The sequence below is a fragment of the Propithecus coquereli genome, unplaced genomic scaffold, assembly GCF_000956105.1.
Source record: "Propithecus coquereli isolate 6110/MARCELLA unplaced genomic scaffold, Pcoq_1.0 Scaffold222, whole genome shotgun sequence".
Lineage (NCBI taxonomy): Eukaryota > Metazoa > Chordata > Mammalia > Primates > Indriidae > Propithecus > Propithecus coquereli.
In genome coordinates this window covers 3033682-3055827 of record NW_012147412.1, presented here as the reverse complement: position 1 = coordinate 3055827, position 22146 = coordinate 3033682, and the positions used below count along the sequence as shown (strand labels likewise).

At 49.0% G+C, this 22146-nt stretch overlaps 1 protein-coding gene across 1 annotated transcript in view; it reads right to left on the bottom strand.

The window, feature by feature from the left end:
* Positions 1–20427, bottom strand: part of UBASH3B (ubiquitin associated and SH3 domain containing B) — a 138624-nt gene extending 118197 nt beyond the window's left edge. Inside the window, exon 1 of the mRNA XM_012644918.1 lies at positions 19941–20427. Within this exon, the coding sequence (XP_012500372.1) occupies positions 19941–20101 (161 nt within the window). The 5' untranslated portion in view covers positions 20102–20427. The remainder of the gene's footprint in view (positions 1–19940) is intronic.
* Between the last annotated feature and the right edge of the window lie 1719 nt (positions 20428–22146).

The window sequence follows — 22146 nt, the reverse complement described above, 5'->3', positions numbered from 1 at the left end:
TAGTCACCACGGAGACCATGTGGCCTACAAGCCTAAAATATTTACTCTCTGGTTCTTTACAAAGTTTGCTGACCCTTGCTATGTACCCAGGTGTCTTAAACTTGAACGTATACATCAATCACAGAGGGATCTTCTTAAAATGTAGATTCTACATTTTAATCTACGTAGATTCTAATTCAGTAGGTTTGGGGTGAAGCTGAGATTCTGCATTTTATTTTATTGTAGAGATGGGGTCTCGCTATGTTGCCCAGGCTGGTCTTGAACTCCTGGCCTCTAGCAATCCTCCCACCTTGGCCTCCCAAAGTGCTGGGATTACAGGTGTGAGCCACCATGTTTGGCAAGATTCTGTATTTCTAATAAGCTCTTGGCTGCTACCAAAACGGCCAGTCTGAGGACCACATTTTGAGTGGTTTGGCTAGGCTCTCTCAGACAAATCTGGTTATGCCATGAACTTGCTCAGCACCATGTCGTGCCTTTTCAGAACCTTCAGAATAAGCTCAGATTCCCTAGCACAATGCGATGTTGCCAGTTTCTCCACTTTCATTGGCCACCATGCCTCTCATGAACACACCCCAAAACACACTCCCCTGACATACCAGGATTTCCCATCCAGCATGCCTCTGCAAACACTGACCTCTTGGCCTAGAATACCCCCTAGCCTCAGCATGTCCAATTGTCCAAATTCCTGTTCTTCCAACCCCAGCTCAAGTGGCACCTCCTTTGAAAGGATCCTTCCTGGATTCCCCAAGTCTGGGCTGAGTGGCTTTTAGTGAGCTCCCTAGTACCTCACGTTCCGCTTTGCAGCCTGAATTACATGGTATGACACCAAGGTTCTTACACGGGTATGACACAGAGGTGGCCTTGTTTATTCCTACATTCCCAGTAACTGAGCACAGTTCTCCATACCTCATTGGGGTATAATATGTGTTATTTGGAATGGAACAAATGAATTGCCCAGGATCACGCAACAAATCAAGCGAAAAGCTGGGACTAGAACGCACACTTCCAGAATCCTGGTGAGTGGTTTCTTTTCCCTAAGCCATGCCTCAGAAATGGATACTCTCTGTCCTAACTGATGAGGAATTAGTTCCACAGCATTTCAGACAGAGGGTGATTCAGTGTGGGTCCGAAACTCTTGGAGAGTTTGGGAATAGCAGCTCCTTCCCACGGTTGGCCACTCTGTGGAGCACAGGGAACTCCTGAGCCCAGGGGTCAGAAGCTCCTGAAAATACACCTGTCAGCCTCCAGGCGGCAGGACCAGCAGGGCTGTCACCCACCCCAGTGAGTCCTGTGGGAGTGCCCCCGAGGAGAGTGTGGCAAACTGGTTAGCGGGAAGGCCTGGGAAAGAGACCCCGCCTTTACCACCTTCACTGCTAGAGGCTGCAGGCATTTCCCTTCTCACTTCTTGTGGTTTCTATTTCCTCACTGGTCACTTGGACACAGAGGAGTGTGGGTCAGCCAGACAGATCTGGCTGAGTGCGGCAGCAGTTGAGGGAGGGGCAGAGAGCACAGTCCCCATGATCCCCCCAGCTGGTTGGGAGGTCTGGGGTAGGACGAAGGGGGATGGATAGGAGGGGTCGAGTATGGAGGAAGCCATATCCTGCCCCGAAATATGCCATCCTCCTTCTATATAGCATCTTCCTCTCCCACCTGGCCTCAAATTCCCACCAACGAATCCACATAGGTATTCTCCCCGGAAGGTCATGGATGGCTGCTATGGACTGAATTGACATGTGTTCCCTCAAAATTCATATATTGAAGCATAAACCCTAAGACGATGGTATTTGGAGATGGAATATTTGAAAGGTAATTAGGTTTAGATGAGGTCATGAGGGTGGGGTCCTCATGATGAGATTAGTGCCCTAAGAGACCAGAGACCAGAGTACGTTCTCTCTCTGCCATCTGAGGACAGAGAGAGAAGGTGAGATGGTGGCCGTCTGCAAATCAGGAAAAGAGCCCTCACCAGAACCTGGACCCTTCAGGACCCTGTTCTTGAACTTTCCAGCCTCCAGTACTGTAAGAAGATAAATGTCTGCTGTGTAAGCTCCCCCCAGCCAGTGGTATTTCACTGTGGCAACCTAAGCCAAGACAGTAGTCTTCTTTCGTAGTAAGTTGATCAGTTTCAAATTCCTCCAACAAACTTTTATTAAGCTTCAGAAGGCAGGGACAAGTCTAGTTTTGCTTACCATCGTTTCCCTAGCACAGGGCACACGAATAATAATATTATTAATGTAATTTTAATTATGTAATTAATGTAATTTTACTAATATAATATTAGTAAAATATTAATAGAGGGATGAATGGATGAACTGAGTGCTTACCATGTACTAGGCACCATGCAAAAAGTAAGGGAAATAGAAAGACTAAGACACTGTCACTCTGAGGAGCCACATGTCTGGAAACTGACATAAGCCAACCTTGACGATGCGGTATGACAGGTGCCCCACCAGAGGCATGGTACATGGCACATGGCACATGGCACAGACATTGTGCTGGGGCGGCACATGCGCACATACACATGTTCTGCCTCGAGATGGGAAGGGAGAGAGGTGGCTAGAGGAATGAGAAATGGGCAATGCAATCTGAGAAATTTTCTCAAAGGAGAGAGTATTTGAAAAGGATGTACGGTCGTCCCTCCGTATCTGTGGGCGATTGGTTCCAGGACCTCCCTCGGATTCCAAAATCCACAGAGGCTCACGTCCCTGATATAAAATGGTGTACTATTTGCATATAGCCTATGCACATCCTCCTGTGTACTGTACATCATCTCTAGACTCCGTCTACTACCTAACACAATGTAAATGCTATGGAAATAGTTATACTATTAATATATTGTTTAGGGAATAATGACAAGAGAAAAGTCTGTACATATGCAGTACATATGCAATGTTTTTGCAAATATTTTTGATCTATGGTTGGTTGAATCCATAGATGTGAAACCCACGGATATGGAGGGCTGACTGCAGACAATTTCACCCAAGAGGAAAATGCACTCAGGGAGAAGGCACGTATGGATCCACTGACAAACTTGAGCAAGACCCAGAGGTGCCGAAAATGCAAGGAATTGAGTAGTCAAAGGTGGGCAAGAAAAGACCACAGGGGCAAGTGGCAACCAGATTGTGATCACCTCCTGATTGACAGCAACACCCAGAAACACAGAAGGGAGCTCGGGTGAAAGAAATCAGTGGAGGACTGTTGGAATGTCGGTATTTTGAAACTTTAAAGTGAAATCTTCAGAGAGCTGTGAGGGTGAGGTGGACGGGCTGAAGGCTCTGAAGCCAGCCGCCTCCCAGTAAGTTGGCACAGAGACTTCCAAGTGGGATAAATCCTTTAATGTATCTGTTTCGCTTTTCTCATCTGTAAAATGGAAATACTACTCACTACTTCCCTCAGGATTGAGAAAAGAGTAAAATAACACAGAGCTGGACCACACAAATGTAAGGTCTCACTATCTGTCTCTATTTAATTAAGAAATTCCAAATATCCTGCAGATCTAAGACGGCCCTTTGCAAACTGGAAGAAAACAGGCCCCCCTTTCAGCACGTCCCTCCCTGTTTTGTGATTATCTACCATCTGCATGTCATCCCCTTCCTAATCTCAGGGATTCACGGAGGCCAGGGTGCATTCTGTTTATCTCGGGGGTCCATGGACCTACACAATGCTTGGCTCATCGGAGGTGCTCCTTGCAATTTTGGAGAACTACAGGGCACAGATGGGCAAGGCAGACATAAACTGTCTCACTCAGAGTCACAGGGCAGACCAGCAGCGGGACAAGTTCTAGAATTTTGACCTCACAGTCCATTGATTTCAGGAGGCCACCTGGTCTCAGACCAAACAAAACAAAGGCTCTGATCTCATCTAGCGACATACAAATTCCTCTCCAAATCCCTACCAAATGGGAGCTGCCACAGAACACTGAGCATCCACTGTCACCTTCCTTTTTCTCAGAAGCACCATCCACACTTTCTCACGGAGGAGCAGAATCGACACTCAAAACAGCTCTTAAAACACTTTCCTGCAATGTGGTCTCTAAACACAGGAAACAGCAGCTGACTGCGTTGCCAGCAACGCTTGTTTGCCAGTCAGGGTGCGAGAGCTCTGTGTGTGCTTAACGCTGTGATCCAGGAACGAAAATAAACCACCGAAGCAGAGACCAAGACACCCTAAACATGAGTCTAATGAAAGTCTTTTAGAGTCTAGAAAAGTTGGGTTAGGGACCCAGCTCTGCCATTTGTTCATGGTGTATGTTTTTTTGTTGTTGTTCGTGTTGAGACAGAGTCTCACTGTGTTGCCTGGGCTAGAGTGCCATGGCATCAGCCTAGCTCACAGCAACCTCAAACTCCCGGGCTCAAGTGATCCTTCTGCCTCAGCCCCTCCCGAGTAGCTGGGACTACAGGCATGCGCCACCATGCCCGTCTAATTTTTTCAATATATTTTTAGCTGTCCGACTAATTTCTTTCTATTTTTAGTAGAGACAGGGGTCTCGCTCTTGCTCAGGCTGGTCTCAAACTCCTGATCTCGAGCAATTCTCCCACCTCGGCCTCCAGAGTAATAGGATTACAGGCGTGAGCCACCACGCCTGGCCCATGGTGCATGTTTAATAACCTTTTTAAGCCTCAATTTCCTCACCTGTAAAATGAGTTTATCAGTACTAACTGCATAGGTTTGCACGAAGAGGAAGAAAGACAGTGTTTGGAAGGTACTGAGGCTGGTGACTGGCACATAAAAGATGTTTGAATGGTATTTCTGTCCAAAACCTTTGAGGACCTAATATGAATTCACTTCACAACTCTTTGGAGGAACGAAGGACCCCCAAGCAGAGTTATTCACTAGCTCCTGTAAGATTCCATAGCATCATTTACATCTCTGTGTTTCTGGGCACTTAGAAGAATGCTACATACTTGTTTGTTCACTGCTCTATTTTTTAAATTTTTTATTTAATTTAATTTAATTTTTATTTGTCTATCCCATTAGACTGAGAGCAGCAGAGGCCATTCTTTATTCATACTTGTTTCTTTTGATCCTAGCACAGTACAGACTTAATAAATATGTGTTGGAAAAAACAAAAACAACAACAAAAAATCCCCCTATTAACAACAAATTAGTGGAAAGAGGAAAAAGGGGCATCCTGAATCCTTGATATACAGCTGTAAAATGATCTCGGGCTGGGTGCAGTGGCTCACACCTGTAATTCTAGCACTTTGGGAAGCCAAGGTGGGAGGATCAGTTGAGGCCAGGAGTCAAGGCCAGCCTGGGCAACATAGCAAGACCCCATCTCTATAAAAAACTTAAAAATTAGCCAGGCATGGTGGCACACACCTTTAGTCCCAGCTACTCAGGAGGCTGAGGTGGGAGGATCGCTTAAGCCAGGAATTGGAGGTCGCAGTGAGCTATGATCGTGCCACTGCACTCCAGCCTGGATGACAGAGTGAGACTCTGTCTCTAAAAAATATAAATAAATAAAATAAAATAAAACGATACTCTAATATTTTGGCAGGAGTGCAGGAGTAAGCTGAGAATGGCTGAAGAAACATGAGAGTACTTCCTTCTTCATCATTATCTTTCTTTCTCTTTTAAAGAAGAAAACTCCCTCTGTTAAAAAAGTAATTCCAGAGCAAAGAGAACCAACAATGAAATAGCCTTGGACTCTTTAGCACAAAAAGCGTGGCAGGCTGGGCGCGGTGGCTCACGCCTGTAATCCTAGCACCCTGGGAGGCTGAGGCGGGAGGATCACTTGAGGTCAGGAGTTGGAGACCAGCCTGAGCAACAGCAAGACCCCATCTCTACTAAAAATAGAAAAAAAAATTAGCCAGGCTTGCTGGCGCATGCCTGTAGTCCCAGCTACTTGGGAGGCTGAGGAGTTTGAGGCTGCTGTGAGCTAGGCTGACACCACAGGCACCCTAGCCCAGGTGACAGAGTGAGATTCTGTCTCAACAAAAAAAAAAAGGAGGCCGGGCGCGGTGGCTCACACCTGTAGTCCTAGCACTCTGGGAGGCCAAGGCAGGAGGATTGCTTGAGCTCAGGAGTTCGAGACCAGCCTAAGCAAGAGCGAGACCCCGTCTCTACTATAAATAGAAAGAAATTAGCCAAACAACTAAAAATAGAAGAAAAAAAATTAGCCGGGCACAGTGGCACATGCCTGTAGTCCCAGCTACCCGGGAGGCTGAGGCAGGAGGATCATTTGAACCTAGGAGTTTGAGGTTGCTGTGAGCTAGGATGACACCATGGCACTCTAGCCCTGGCAAGAGAGTGAGATTCTGTCTCAAAAAAAAAAAAAAAAAAAGGAATTAAAGGCTAACCTAAGGCTATTCCTCTTACTGCTAAAAACGTCAGCTTTCTGTCTGTTCCAAGTTCAAAGCGATCCTCAGGAGCCTCAAGTGCCTGCATTCCTGTCCTCTCCAGCTTAACAGTTCCTTTTCTTCCTCCTAAGGTTCTGTTCTGCCCTGGCTTGGTTACAATGGACTTGCTTGCCATCTCCTTTGCTGCTGCCTAAGCACCGCGCCCTCCCCCAAACGCTGGTCACAACTCACTGCCGCATGCCCAGAGGCCAGCCAGCGGCTAGTATGCACAGGTGAGTGCTTGCCCAACAAGTGATGCTCAAGTCCCATCAGTTCATCACTTCAGCCCTTGGGTATGGATAATCCATTCGTAACCACCCCTGGGAATCATGCCCATGAAAGCAGCTATTCAGAAGCTGGTCCGTACAGGACACCCTCAGATGCCCCATCCCCCCCTGCAGGCCTCAGATCCCAGGTTGGCCCTGCCTGGTGCCTCGGGGACTTCAGATACGTTCCTGACTCCAACACAGGACCCTTGGGTCCTTCCGAGGAGGCTGGTCAGGAGGCTCTGCTGCACTTGGTCGGAACCAGCGAGAGGAAACCCCACCTGAGGAGGCAGAACGTCTATAGTTGGAACGCTGGCTTCCAAAAGTTATTTTTTCTCCCGAACTGAAATCTGATCCTGTCCCAGCGATTATAATCACCCATTAAAGTTCACAGAGTAAGCATCCCCTTTTCACATGACAGCCCTTCCGATATTAGAGGACAGATACCCTCCTTCCGTCTCCATCATATCACGTTATATCAAAGTCATCTGCCTGAGTCTGTCTTCCCCACGAGGCGGGGAACTCCGGCGGTCAGGACCTGGATCTTACTCATATTTGTACCTCCAGAACTCAGACAATTCTCTCGGCACAAAGTCATCGCTCATGTAAACTTTCGTCGAATTAATAAGACCCTCTTTCTGCCCTGTCTCAACAGCTTCCCTACCTTGTCATGTCTCTCACACTGAACATCTGTAGCCCTGTATGACCTGTTTCCCAGGACAACTCAGAAATGCGGGGCTAGCCCCCCAGACTGCAGAAGATAGAAAGTGGAAATTAAAAAACCAAACAACAAAAACCAAAACAAAACAAAACCTTTGAATGCTAAGATCCCATCCTCCACAAGCTTCAGAGCCAGCTGCCTAGCAGACAGCAACCTCCTCTGTGTACGCAAGGCCCCCTAAGCGTCGACCCGCTCGGAAGCCTTCACCAGTCACACATGGCTCAGGCCACCTCCTGAGGCAGTTTTCCCGGCGTCCAGCTCCCCTTCCTCGGCAGGCCAGAACAGGACAGCCCTCCACGCCGCCTCCCTGCAGGGGCCTGAGGGATGAGGTGATACTGGGAGATCGGTGGCGCCTGGGGCAGCCAGACAGCAAGAGGGCCCGGCTTTCTGTTTCGCCTTCCTTTTGCGAGCTTGTGATCTTACATTTGGAGGAAGATAAGAACTTCAGGCATTCTCCTCCATCCTGATGCAGAAAGGCTGCTGCAGGCCTGAGGGCTGAGGTCCCCACGTGGCTCATCTTGATCGATCAGTTGATTTTCAAGACCTACCTACAAGCCGACTCCCACAGGGCTCCTTGCCATTATCACCACACTGCTGCTGTGTCATGGATTCTTCTTGACAAGGAGGACAGCAGCTCTGTGCGCTTGGGACGGAGGCCAGGCAGAAGGCAGGAGTGGTGTGGTTCCCACTGTGCATTGAGGGAGAGAGCCATTCCACGCTCCTAAGCCATCTCCCTGCCCCTCCCTACAGGGCTCAGCAGACCAACTGAACCCTATTTAAATTATCCCCAGGCCCCAACTCTTGAAGAGGTTGGGGAGGGAACTTAGAAACACACGCTTGCCAAAGCCTTAGAGTGGCTTATTAACTTATACCCCGAGCGCCCTTCTGCACCCCACTCAACACTGGGATCCTAAAGATAATGACTTTAACCACCATCATTGACTGTGTACTTAAGGGTCAGGTTCTGCGCTGACCACTTTTGTACGTATCGTCTCACCTAATCATCATAACAATTCCTTGAGGCAGATATCATTATCATCGTTCAACAGATGAGAAAACTGAGGCTCAGAGCGGTTTAGTAACTTGACCAAAGTGGAGTAGGAATGCGAACATATGTCAGTTTCACCACAAACGTAAGTACCAGACAAACCACTATGCATCCTGCCCAAGGAGCCCCTTCTTGAGGCCACAGGAATAGGAATATGCTTCCCAGTTCTACCATGGAGGTTCTGTCTGCAGCAGCAGGAGCCTGGAATAGGTGGCTGGCAGGGACTTGGTGCTCTGTGACTCCTAAGTACAACCCTGTATCCATCTTCTCACAGCTGGGAGCTGAAATGGGTAGTGTATATATACACATACACACTCAAATGCAGATACACACACACACAAGCTTCCAGAAAGGGCGATAACATCATTGCAACTCCAGATCACATCACCAGACGGCTAACCACATTGCAGTTAGCTGGGGCCCAGTAACAGACCAAACCAATGGGCAAGTCAGGTTGCTCTCTTGCCCCCAGTGCTGTGTAATCTAGGAACATCACATCATTTATTTGGACCTCAAGTTTCCTTCCTTCTGCTGTTCATCAGACTTTCCTAAACACCAGCTGGATATCAATACTGCGGGTGCTGGCTAAGAACGCTGACTCTGGAGTCAGACCGCCTGGGGTTTGCACCCTGGCTCTACCATTTACTAGCTGGAGGATGATGGGCAAGTTAAAATCTCTGTGCTTCAGTTTTCCCATCTGTAAAATGGGGACAATAATAGTTCCTATCTCATAGAGTTGTTATGAGGAATAAACAAAATAATACACATGTAAAGTGTTTAAAATATTGTCTGGCACACAGTAGGCACTCAGTGAAGTTTAGCTACGAGCGCTTAGTTGGGAATGGTGAGGGTGATGAGACAACAAATGAGGAGTTAGCAACTACTGGACTTCCCTTCCGTGAGAAATGTCATGAACTAAGGAGACAGGCAGAGCAAGTGCTTACGCACACGCACGCTGTGGTTGACAGAATAGCAGCCCCCAAAGCCGTCCATATCCTAATCCCCAGAACCTGTGAATATGTGACCTCACGTGGCAAAAGGGACTTTGCAGATGTGATCCGGCTAAGGACCTTGAGCTGGAGAGACACAATCGTAAGTGTCCTTGTAGGGGAAAGAGTGAGGCAGGAGAGTCAGAGACAGAGGAGATGTGACAATAGAAGCAGAGGTTGGACCGATGACCTCTGAAGCCAGAGGAAAGGGCTGCTAGCCAAGGGATGCAGGCCAACTCTAGAAGAAAAGTGAAGGGGATGGATTCTTTCCTGGAGCCTCCAGAAAGAACACAGCTCTACTGACTTTGACCTTGGCCTGCAATACCCATTTCGGGCTTCTGACCTCCAAACTAAGAGAATAAATTTGTGTTGTAAGCCACTGCGTTTGTAGTAATTTTTTTATAGCAGCAATAGGAAACTACTATACATGTCTTTGGCTGTATTTTACAAAGCCTCTTGTATTTCACAAAAGCCACTTGCTAACTCATTATGACTCATGTCCCTACTTCCCAAAAGAGATGAAGTGTCAATTTAAGCTTCCAGAAGGAAGTGTTCACTTGGGTGGAAGTGGCTTCTCGAGTGGCTCCTCATGTTCCTCACCCTGATGGAATCAGCGTCTCTGAAACAACGGAGCTTGGTGAGGGAAGAAGACTAGAACAGCCCGCCAAACACCACCCAAAACCAACAGTTCACGGACTTTCTGGGAGAGCCTCGAAGTACCAGGGCCCAACGGTTGCCAACAAATAATAGTATCGCTTTTCATGTGCATGACTTCTTGTGGTTTTCATTACTTTTATATCCATTGCCTCATTTTAATTTCATCCAACCTGTAGAAATAACTCGCTCAAAACCACATCCTCAGAAAGTGACAGATCTAGAACTTGAACGCAGTCTTCTGTCTCTAAAGCCAACGTTCTTTCTGCCGTGGCAGAATATAACTTGTTCTTACCTCCGAGGGTGGTGACCGAGACAACCACGGATCCCGTCCAACACCTCTGCCTGGTGTGAGGGGCACTTCCTCACCCCACCATCCCACCCTCCTCCTCAGAGGTGGCCTATTGACAGGTTAGCTTCGTCTTCTATCGGCTGAGATGTGAACAACTGGCCGCAATAGCAGAGGAAAGGAACCGACAAGAAAAACAATACAAAGGGGCTAATACAGACTAACAGATCAGCCCATTTCCTCCAGAAAACAGAGTCAATTAGAAGCTGTTTCTTGGAGCCTGGATTCAGGGAAGTAGCCTGATGTGGGAAAAAGAAACTGTAATCCAGACTCGGGTCAGCAGGCCCGAGGTCTGGTTCTGTCACAGACTCACTGCTGGACCTTGAAAAGGTCATGCACAAAGAGGGTATTGGACTAGACAAGCTCTACTAGCAATTCCAGCTATGTATTTCTGAGAGTCTACCTCTCCTCTGAAGGTTTTTTCCAAGCAGGATGTTGCGCTTGGGCGTAATATAAAATCATTTGAACTGTCTACCGGCCTTTCCAAATCCCTCCTCCCAAACTGAAGCAGTGCATTGTTCTCGTCTTATTTGTGCTTCCAATTTAATCCAGCGCTCCCTGTCTGGCTGTGTTACCTCCTCCTCTCCCGCAGATGCCTATCCTGTCTCTCACAACGCATTTACCACACATTATCATAATTTTCTATCTTCCACACTAGATTGCCGGTTCCCCGAGGGTGGAGATTATATCTAATTATCTTTGTACTCCCAACTCCTATTATGATAGGATATAATAGTTGCCCATAAATGCATACTGAAGTGTCTACACAGCACATAAAAAAAAGAATGGCATTACACTGGGAAGCGGTCATAGAGAAAGCGGTTGAGGATCTTGGAAGATCACTTTGCCTCTTCCTAGGTCATTTGGAAATAATCTCCTGTGCTTTGCTTGTGAGTGAAGCTTCGTAAGGCTTCAGGGAGAAGAGACGAGAAGAGAAAGGAGAAGAAGAGAGGAAGGGAGGGGGAAGCCAGACGTGTCATGGTTGAACTAGTTCTCCAGAACAGGTAAAGTCCGATTAGGCAAAACAAGGAGAAGGGACGGTGGGCACGCAGTTTAAGGAGAGGTGGATTCAGAAAGGACAGTGCAGATGCCACTGGCCGAGAACTCCGGGGACCCTGAGCGTGTGTTTGTGTGTGTTTAAACTGACTGTACACAAACGCAGCCACTGAGGCAGATTTCTTTCCTACCCTCTAAGTGCTTCCTGCCCAAGCTAAAAGAATAAACATTTAGAGAACGAATGCTCTCGGTAAATATTTTTGAATGGGGCACGGTCTACCCAGAAGTAGGATGCTAAACAATCCTGCTACCTGACTCACGGAGAAGGTTCATCCAACAAAACCTGCAAGAAATTGGAAACACTCGGTTGCCTCTGGCCATCTGTGCTGTCAGCTTCCCCTTGGCATTTTGCGGACTGCTGTGAGCTGCCACGGTGCTGCGTCTTTCAGCTTCCCGCTCTGTGTGGGAGCAGCCCTGGTCCTGGCGGAGCGCGCGGCCACAGTTGCTTTATGTCCAAGAATGTTTATGCTTCCACAGGGGCAAGCGAGCAACACAACGGGAAGTGCTACATGAACAGCTGGTGACTCTGCAGAAGGGAAGATGTCCCTTTAATGAAAAAGGTGCCCATGAGTCATTTATTTGCCCCAGGTGCTGGGCTCAAGGCACTAACCTCCTCTCCTATTTAACTAGCACTTTGGTTATATTTTGCAAGAAAGCACATTATGTACCAATTTGAACATTATACTAATGCCTACTAGTTAAATGACTCCCCACCGTTGTAATTGCCTCGTATCTTTCTTTCTTTCTGTTTATTTACTCTCTAGAATATCAACGGTCCTTAACGGTTTTCTTTAAAGGGGGAGAAGAATTTGACAATAAAGCACTGCAAAAAAACAAACAAAAACAAAAACAGAAAAGCCAAATGCTCTGGAACAGAGAAGCACACACAAAGCAGTGAAAGCATCCTCGTGCTGTTCAGAAACACTTGTCAATGTCACCCTGAAGTCACCAGAATTGAAAAGGGACCTTAGAGGTGCTTGACTTCAACCCTTTTTACAGTTGGGACTACTGAGGCCTGGGAAGGAAAAGGATGTATTTGAGTCTAAGCAGCCAATAGGAGAGAGTACAGTGAGAGCACAAAGCCAGGGTCTGAAAGAAAGGTAGACCTAGTTTGCTCAACTTGACGTTTGCCTTTTCATCCTGAGGACTGCACAGAATGTAGTAGGATGCCTTGCACACACAAAGAGCTCAATTTCTGAATGTTCATCTAGGACACTTTGCCACAGACCTCATCCTCATAAATAGTAGGTGGCAAAGAGCATGACTGCAAAGACATCAGGACAATGGGGATGTGAGCAAGATGGAATAGGAAAGTCGCTGGCAAGGGTCCAGGACTCCACCCATCCTCTAGGGAAAAGAGAAAAGCCAGAGATTCTCCCATCAGCCTTTGGGCAAGTACCCAGTGGCCCCTGGGAGAATGCTCCCATGAAGAAGACCAGAGTGTTCAGTCTGATGAGGACCATAGGCATCTCATTCTCTGAGCACACACTCTGCATCCTGCTTGGGGCTGTGCCCATCACAGTGCAGGGAGGATCTGTTCTGGAGCGCTTTTCTCTTTTTCTCTTTCTCTTTCTCTCTCTCTTCTCCTCTCTATCTCTCTCTCTCCCCCGCCACTACCCCGCCCCAGGGCTGCAGTCTGATTCCATTTGAGAGTAATCAGAAGACAACCATATGGCAGCCCTTCACAGCTCCAGCCCCAGCCATTTATTACAGTCAGCAGCCTGGGCGGCACTGGTTCTGCTCTGGGGTTGCTTCCACCCAGCCCAGGCACCCCTGCGGGCACTCTAGCAAATGAGAGTACACAGGAACAGAATGCAGTATTGGGAGACAATGCACCAGCTGGCCTCTAACCCCCTCACTACTTTGTGCCCACAGCTCAGTGAGGAGCAGGGAAACGTAAAAGTGGAGGGCAACCAAGGAACCAGAAGACATCGGGAGCCATGGGGAGTAACATCGCCACTTGAGTGGCAGCAATATCTACCTCGTTACTGAAGGTCTGCCAAATGCCAGGCACTCTCCAGCTGTTTGCTGGATCTCACAATGCTTCTTCAAGGTAAGGATTGTCATTGTCAATATTTTACAGACAGGAAAACTGAGGGGTAGCGTGTTCAGCTAAGGCAAGGTGACCGAGCTGGTAAGGGGCAGAGCTGGGGTTCAAACCCAAGCCATCTGCACAGCTGCCACAAATTCAGGCTTCTGTGTATCAGGGCAGGAGGGACAGGGCAGATAACAGTGGGGGCTCTTCGGTGTCTAGATGCCAAGTAGAGGGCACCACCTTAACACACACCGATGCCTGTGGGACGGGGGAGGTACTGACGGCACCACCACGCCATCACCAGCTGCACTTTGCAAAGCTGGCGGGAGACACGATTCCCGAGGTTTGCTGTCTCTCTGAAAAGCAAAGCCTTTACTCCTGAGAATTACTGCCCACTCGCTGAAAGGCAGCTGGAGTGTGAGGTGGCAGAAGGCAGGGAGCGGGGTAGTGACAAAACCACAGGATAGAGCCATAAGGCGGGATGCCCTTCACTTTCCGCGCCACTTAATCTTCTGGATCTCAGTTTCCTCATCACATTATCAGTGTCTGAGACTTGATAGTGATTATTACGTGAATCTGCTTTGTAAGCGCTAAAGTGGTCTAAAAGCCTAAAGTAGTATTAGAAATCTGGGCATAACGGGGAATTTTCATAGAAGCTGTGTGTAAGGGGTTATAATTACCCTACTATCCAAATACCCCAAGGTCTACTCAGCAATAAAAAGAGACAAAGTACTGATGCATGCAGGGTGAGTCTCAGCAGTGTCATGGTGAAGGAAGAAGGCAGGTACAAGAGCACGCATTGCACGATTCCACTCAGATACAGGTCTAGACAACGCAAACTAATCCACAGGACGGAAAGCAGACTGGTGGTCACCCAGGGCTGGGGCAGAGGGACAACTAACTGTAGGGGCAATTTTAGGGGCAATGCATGTGCTGTGTTTTGTAGCAGAGATCCCACAGGTACACTCGTTTGTCAACATGCATCAATCTTTAAATTGGTTTAGGTTATTGTACATAACTTATACTTCAACCAAGCTAAAAATAAAGCATGTCAAGACTTTCTTATTTTGACCAGGATGTCTGTGTAGCCTAGAAAGTTCACTAGACTTGCAGTCTTAGCCTGAGGCTGTTACGGCAACTTGGCCCCCACGCACCAACTGTGTGACTGTGGGCAGGTCCCTGAGCCCCCTGAGCCTCAAATGTCTTCATCTTTAAAACAAGGCACACATCGTGTGCTTCACCTCACAGGGCTGCTGTGGGGTATTTAATGCATGTGAGAGCAATTTTAAACCATACAATAACACACAGATGTAAGGGAGTATTGTGTGGGTGCCCGATCACAGCAGGTAGAATAGAGACTTCCTTGCCCTGCCCCTCTATAAGAAGAGCCTTTCAGCTGCAAGTAGGCTCTGGTTTTTCTTCTCGTTCTAACCAAGGCCCTTGCAGCCCCCACCCTGGAGTCAGCTACATTTCAGAGATGTGGGGTTGGCCAAGTGCTTTCACGGGATCCAATGTCAACCAACAGGTAAGCTAGAGAAAGCCAGAGAAACCAGATACTTTAATTCACGGGTTCCGCACGATGCTTCTCAACTCCTCGTGCTGCCAACTTTGAGCTGCTTTTATCTCTGGGCAGTGAGGCATAGCTAACACAGCTGACTGTCCAAGCCAAGTCGAAGGCGCTCATTCCAGCTCTTTCCTTCTGCTGCCATCCCGATCTTTAACTAGGTATTGTTCACATATTCTCAGTAGAGACAAAGAATAAGCCAATAGGGCGTGTAATTCCTAGCCAGACACCTCCACCGCCATCTCCCCTTCTCTCTGTCCTTCCAATCCAACACAATAATGCCATAATAACATCTGTGTCCAGATTCTATTTTTCACTTTCCCAAGTTCTTTCCTCTCCATTATCTCATTTTGTCTTCACAAAGCCCGTGACACATGACAGATGTTGCCATGTATAGACACTGAACAGGGTATTGAGGGAAAAGGGTTAAATGGAAGACCTAGAAGCTTCATAGGTTAGTCAGAAGCTGGACCAGAGCTCAGGACCTCTGACCCCTGCTGCAGTGTCCTTCCCAAGATTATTTTGTCTTAATTATTAGGAAACATTTGAATGCCATTTGCTGTAGACAAAGAAAGTTCAAGCCACGGGTGCCCTCAAAAAATTAAATATAAAAAAAAAAAAGGTCAGAGTTATATCAGCAAGGACTCCTCAAATTCAATTATTCGGTGGCATGCTCCAAGTCCCAGAGTTGGCCCCGAGCTACAGAAGCAATGAGAGCCTCTGTCCCCAGAGACCACAGACTTCAGCTAGGGGATGTTAGCGCTCTGACATCAAGTCTGGTTGTGCAAAGTGACAGCTCTTATCAGAGTCCTGGCCGGCCTGCTCCAGTGTTAGACTCAGCCTCCGTCCTGGCCTCTGAGGCCCTTTCTTCCTCGGGCCTTTGTCTGACACACACTCTTCCTTTTCCCTCTGACCAACTTCACTTGCCTAGAGGAAGCTGGACCTTTATTTTTAGAACTTTTGGAACAGGGAAGTGTAAGTGGACATAGAAAGAAAAAGGAAGGGATAGGCCATTTTGGCCCCTTGAAAGTTTCCTTCCTGATGCCTCCCTAACACCTCCTTTTCCTTGTACTTGCATGTGTACACAGACACAGTTGCAATCACCACTTCTCCACCCTTCTCCATGTGGCAGATTCTTCTACAGCAGTGTCTAAGTTGGACCAAAGTTCATATGGTGGGATGGAAAAAACCCAGCCTAGTTCAGGGGGAGTAAGGAGCTAGAGAGAACACGCCCTGAGGGCACCCTTCCCGAGCCAGCCCTGCAGCCTCTGGTCCTCTTAGCTCTGTCAGGCACTTAACAAGCACGCACTTATTAATCATGCTCCCCTAAGAGGGCGCCAGCAAGGCCCTGTGGGGTTAAGTGACTTCTGAGACCGGAGCACAGCACAGCATGGGTTGGAATGGGACCTGCCTTGCTGGCCCACCCAGAGCCCAGCTGAAGTGTCCCTCCTTGCTGTCGAGTAACACAGACCCACAGGGGAAATCAGAGCTGACAGCCACTCTTGAAAGGGCCAGGTTTGAGAAACTTGTCTCATCCCCTCTTGAGGCACTACATCACAGTCTTCCGGAACCCAGGAGACTATGACTGCTCTTTCCTGCTCCGGACTTCCATCATGCTCCACCCTCTAGGCTTACGGCTGAAGAAAGAGGCTTCTTATAAACTAAACCTGATGCCCTTGCTCTCTTTCTTCTCAACTCTCCAAAAGGAAGTTAAAAGCCTGCTCTTTGAAATCCCCGATGGCCCTTCTTCCGACTGGCCTGTTAGGTTATTAAGGGGAAGGCCAACCGCAGCAGCCTTTCTGAGTTGAGGTAGAGGAGGGAAGCAGGGCAGGGCAGGGAGTCCAACTAGATCAGGCAACCTCTGAAGGCTCGGCCCCTTTGAGGCAGAGAGTTTAAGAAAGACAGAGCGACACACCCAACCTCCCTCCCTCCAGGCCTCCTCTCAGTTACCTCTTAGGTAAAAAGTGGCAGCTGTAGTAATAATAATAATAGTAGCTGCGATAGGCTAAATAATGCCTCCCCAAAGGCTATTGTGTCCTAATCCCTGAACCCAAGAATGCTACCTTATCTGGTAAAAACAAACAAACAAAAAAAGGACTTTGTAGATAAGATTAAGTTAGGGACCTTGAGATGGAGAGATAATGCTGGATTCTCCAAGTGAACTCTAGATACAATCATATGTATCCTTTTTGTTTGTTTGTTTGTTTGTTTTTTCAGAGGCAGAAAAATAGTTTCTTGAAATTATTATTTTTTTTTTTTTTGAGGCAGAGTCTCTGTTGCTAGGGCTAGAGTGCTGCGGTGTCAGCCTAGCTCACAGCAACCTCAAACTCCTGGGCTCAAGCAATCCTACTGCCTCAGCCTCCTCAGTAGCTGGGACTACAAGCATGTGCCACCATGCCCGGCTAATTTTTTCTATATATATTTTTAGTTATCCAGCTAATTTCTTTCTATTTTTTTTTTTAGTAGAGACGGGGTCTCGCTCTTGCTCAGGCTGGTCTCGAACCCCCGAGCTCAGAGGATCCTCCTGCCTTGGCCTCCCAGAGTGCTAGGATTATAGGTGTGAGCCACCACACCCAGCCACAATCATATGTATCCTTATAAGAGACATGGAGATGGACATTTGACACAGAGAGAGGAAAAAGCAATGCAACCATGAAGGCAGAGAATGGAATGATGCAATCACAAGCCAAAGAATATCAGTCCCAACCGGAAGCTGGAAGAGGCATGGAATGGATTCCCCACTACAGCCTCCAGGAGAGAGCACCGCCCTGTGGACACCTTGATTTCAGCCCATACTGATTTTGGACTTCTGGTCTCTAGAATTATAAGAATAAATTTCTGTTGTTTTAAGCCATCCAGTTTGTGGTCATTTGTTACAGCAGCCATAGGAAAGTAATACAGTAGCTAACACTTAATGATCGCCCACTATGTGCCAAGAACTGTTCTAAGCGTATTTTAGCCACATTAAATCATTTACATCCTGGCCCTAGATGATGTGAGGCCTGGACTATACAGACACAATGCCTGGGTCTGAATCCCAACTTCATTGCTTACTGTTGTGACCTTAAGCCAGTTATGTAACCTTTCTAAACCTCAGTTTTCCAATTTATAAAATGGGCCTGTACTACCTTCTTCATTGAGTTATTGGGAGGATAAAATGGGGAATAAAGACAAAGTGCTTAGAACAGTACATAGTTTATGTTCTGACTATCAGTTAAGAAAAGAAAACAACAGTATATAGTAAGTACTCAATATATGCTAGCTATTATGAGACGGGGTCGAACAAGCCCAAATTAGATGACCCTACTGATTTGTCAGGACACAGGCAAGGCCTTCTGGACTCAGTGCAGGAAGAAAGACGTCCCCTTAAAGCTGGTTTGAAGAGCAATATGATAGTCTGAGGAGTTCAGTTAAGTATTTCTTCCCTTAATTAAGCAATTTAGGTCTTTCATGTTGGCCTCATTTCAGAAAAGGCAGTTGCCTGGGACTATGCTAATTCTGCATCATTTCCCAGCTGACTTCCTGGCTCCTACCTCCAGTTTTTAAGGAGAGCTATACACATTGATCATCCACACAAAGGACCTAACTTGCAGCATCCACACCTGACACACCCCTGCCGAGCTCACAACTTCTTCTCCCAGTAATTCTGGCATCAGGAACTGGAGCCCTAGTGTTTGGAAGTCAGTGGGAGGCACAAACCATCAGTCCATTTTGCAGCCTTCCAAGGCCACTCCAACCTGTCCCAGCAGGCTGGGTAATGATAAATTCCAGGGTCCACTTTCATTAAGAGGCTATAACCAAGTTAGTAAAGAATAAACAAGGTTTGCCCAGGGGCAGGGGAAGGGAGGCCTAAAGCTATCACTTGAAGAAAGGCAGGGGGAAAAAAAAGGACTTTCATTTACTTGGCCCTTCCTGATAAAGTTTGCCCAACTCTCCTATCCAGGTGATGTAATTGGAAGGTGTAAAGAAGCTGCACCCTCACAAGCTCCCAGGCCTATGAAATCTGCACGCCAGGGACTCACGTTAGGGAGAAGAGCCTGGCCCCGGGCCTTGGCTTCCCCTTCGGCAGGGTTCCACTCCCTCATACTTGAGTTGACCGGCTTAAGACTTAAGCCGACTCCTGCTGCTGCTGCCCTGTGCTGGCAACCAGGCCTCTCCCCAGCAGGCTGCAGGGACAGCCACCTGCGCTCTCTCTGCCCTTCCCTATCCCACTCTCCAAGAGGAAGAAGGATGAAGGAGGGCGACTCCCCCTCCTTACTCTCAGGCACCCACAGATTTCTGCGCTGCCGTCAGCACTGACGAGAACCCAGGTCCCCTGGAGGGATCGCTTCTCCTTCCCATTCCATCTCCCTATCAGTGAACACGCAGCAACACCCACGCTCCCGCTCCTCCTACTCCAGAGGGAGACCGAACCAGAGACAGACATCCGGAGCTGGAAGCGGCTGCAATAGGGGCTCCGGCCTCCCTGCCCCGCAGTCCCTTGCCATTTCCCAGCCACCAGGGGATCCCAGGCCAGCCCAGCGTTCGGGATGGACAGGGTGCCAGAGTCCTCTTGGGGCCCCGCCTCCCCAGGGGCTCGGCGCTGGAGACCTCGGGGAGAGCGCGAGAGAACAGCTTAGCTCCACCCGCCGGAGCTGGGAGCCGGGCACCCCACCCGGGACTCGAATCTGCTGCCCTCGCCCCCAGCTTTAGGCATCCCTAGGCGAGCCCCCAGCCCGGCGCTCCCGCGACGCGTCTTCTGCACACCCGCCGGGAGATGAGTCCCGGGCTGCCCGCGCGCCCATCCCGCCCCCAACAGGTCGTGGGCAGCGGGGAGCGCGCCGCCCGGGAGGCAGGCGCGGGGAAGCGAGCCGGAGCGAAGCCGAGGGCCGGCCGCGCGGGGCGGGAGGGGTCGCGCGGGGCTGCGACCCGGCCACTTACGCGCGGGCTCTGGGGAACCCCATGGAGAGGAGCACGTCCAGCGCCGATCCATGCTTGATGGTGCCGGGGCGCTGCTGGCGGTTCCTCCGGGGGGTGACTTTGCTGTACAGCTCCTCTCTCGCGGCCATGCCGAGCGGGCTGGGGTGGCCGTACTGAGCCATGGCTCAGCGGCCAGCCATCGCCGGGGAGGGCGCCCGAGCCGGATCGTCCGGGAAGGAGGCGGGAGTCCGGCTGGGGCAGGGGAGGCGGCTCGGGGACCGAGCGCCGGGCGGGAGGCGGCGGCGGCGGAGGCGGCGCTCCGAGCTTCCCCGTGTAGAGACTCTGACGCTTCCTGGTGAGGCCACCGGAGCCAGAGCGCGGCCAGCGGCTTCTGCGGGACAGGCCGTCAGCCGCCCCGGCTCCCGGGTGCCCCCAGCACTGCGCCCGCAGTACCCTCTCTCCTCCGCGCCCCTCCTTCTCCGCTCCTAGCAGTCCGGGAATTTGCAATGAGTAATTTTTGAATGGATCAAAAAGGAAAAGGAGCCTTGTGGGCTGGCCCAGCCTTGCCAGTACGCGGGCCCCGCCCCTCTCTTAAAGCGGCAGCGCCGCCCCAGGCTGCTCGTGGCCAGGCACGAGCAGGAGCCGAGCTGCCCCGGGCAGAGGATCTCAACCAGTGAAGGCTGCCTGCGTGCCTCGGTTCCCCTAGTGCCCCAGCCCTCTCCTTGGCTTGCATACCGGCCCAGCTGGGGTTCAAGACATCAGATCAACCCATTTCATGTTTCATGTGGTTCAAGATGGGGTTAATAATGGAAATCAAGTGAACCGATGGATGACATTAATGGACCAGAAGGCCAAGCCATAAGGCCCAGGAAAAAGGTTTTGCTTCTGAAAGATTCTGCAAAGCCTAGAGGGTTGTTAGGACCATTGGGAGCTGAGTTCTCATCAGCCGGCCAAGTGACTACACTGAAGACGTACCACGCTCTCCTGACTGGTCAGCGACTGGACGGTGGCTTCGGGGGAAACAGCAGGACCTCAGGTTCTCTGAACTGGCAAGACCTGGGGGGGGGAGAGGAGAGAGGTGGGAGAGGACAGGGCAGAGAGGAGAAGAGGGAAGGGAAAAAGAAAGGAGGAAGGAGAAGGAGAGGAAGGAAGGGCTGGGAGGGTAGAAGGAAAAGGAACAGAGAAAGGACACTTCCTGATTATAAGAGGTGTTCAAAATGGAATAGGCTGATTTTCATGAGGGTGTGAGTATCCCCTCAATAAAAGGATTCAAAGAAAGACTGACTCACCACTGCACAGTAATGATAAGTGAATTGCATTGTAGGTTGGACAAAACAACTCCCACTGCAAAGAAGGTGGAAGTCATAGCTAGAACCGTACCCCATGCCCCACACCATGAACTTGGCTGAGGGATGTTAAAGCGCTGTCATTTGGACACGAAGTCATTGTCCTCAGTCAGAGACAAGGGCCCCACTTCGTTTAATGAAAGAAGTACAGAGTGAATCCTAGCTGATCCTCTTTTTTGGGTAATAATGATAATAAAACCTTACATGTACTGGGCTCTTGTATATGCTAGTCATTGTGCTAAGTATAATGAATGAATTAACGCATTGAGTTTTTACAATAACCCTGTGGGATGTGTACGATCATTATCCCAGTTTTATAGATGAAAAAACTCAGCTCAGAGAAATTGAGGAAGATCATAGAGCTGGGAAGTGCGTGGCTAGAGCTTTTATCCACTGTGGTGCCTTGGAGCAGTTACTTCTCCCCTCTACAGCCCCATTTCCTCATTTGTAGGGATCTGATCGTGGTAACCTAGTCTTATACACACTGGGTACTCCAGAAATGTTACCCCCTTACCCTTTCCCTGCTTGGAGTGTGGGGAAAGGATGGTGACCAGCACTCATGGAGTAGCTCTTTGATGTTGCTTTATAAGGCGTCTAAAGGTTTTACCAGGGGAAATGATACAGCTTAATTGCCTGAGCCCAGAATTGGCTTTTTAAAGAATATCCAGTGGTGTTTGGAAGTAAGGAGATAAGACAGCTGGAGCTTAAGCATCAATGTACATAATTCTGCCTCCTGCTGTATAAAGGATGAAAGAAACTTTATGCCTCCTGGGTGGGAGCTTCTTCCAGAGCAGAGGGGATGTCCTGGGTACCTTGCAGAATACTTTTCCAGGACATGCAACAAAAAGACAGGACTGGACTGGAAACACCATCGGCTAGTA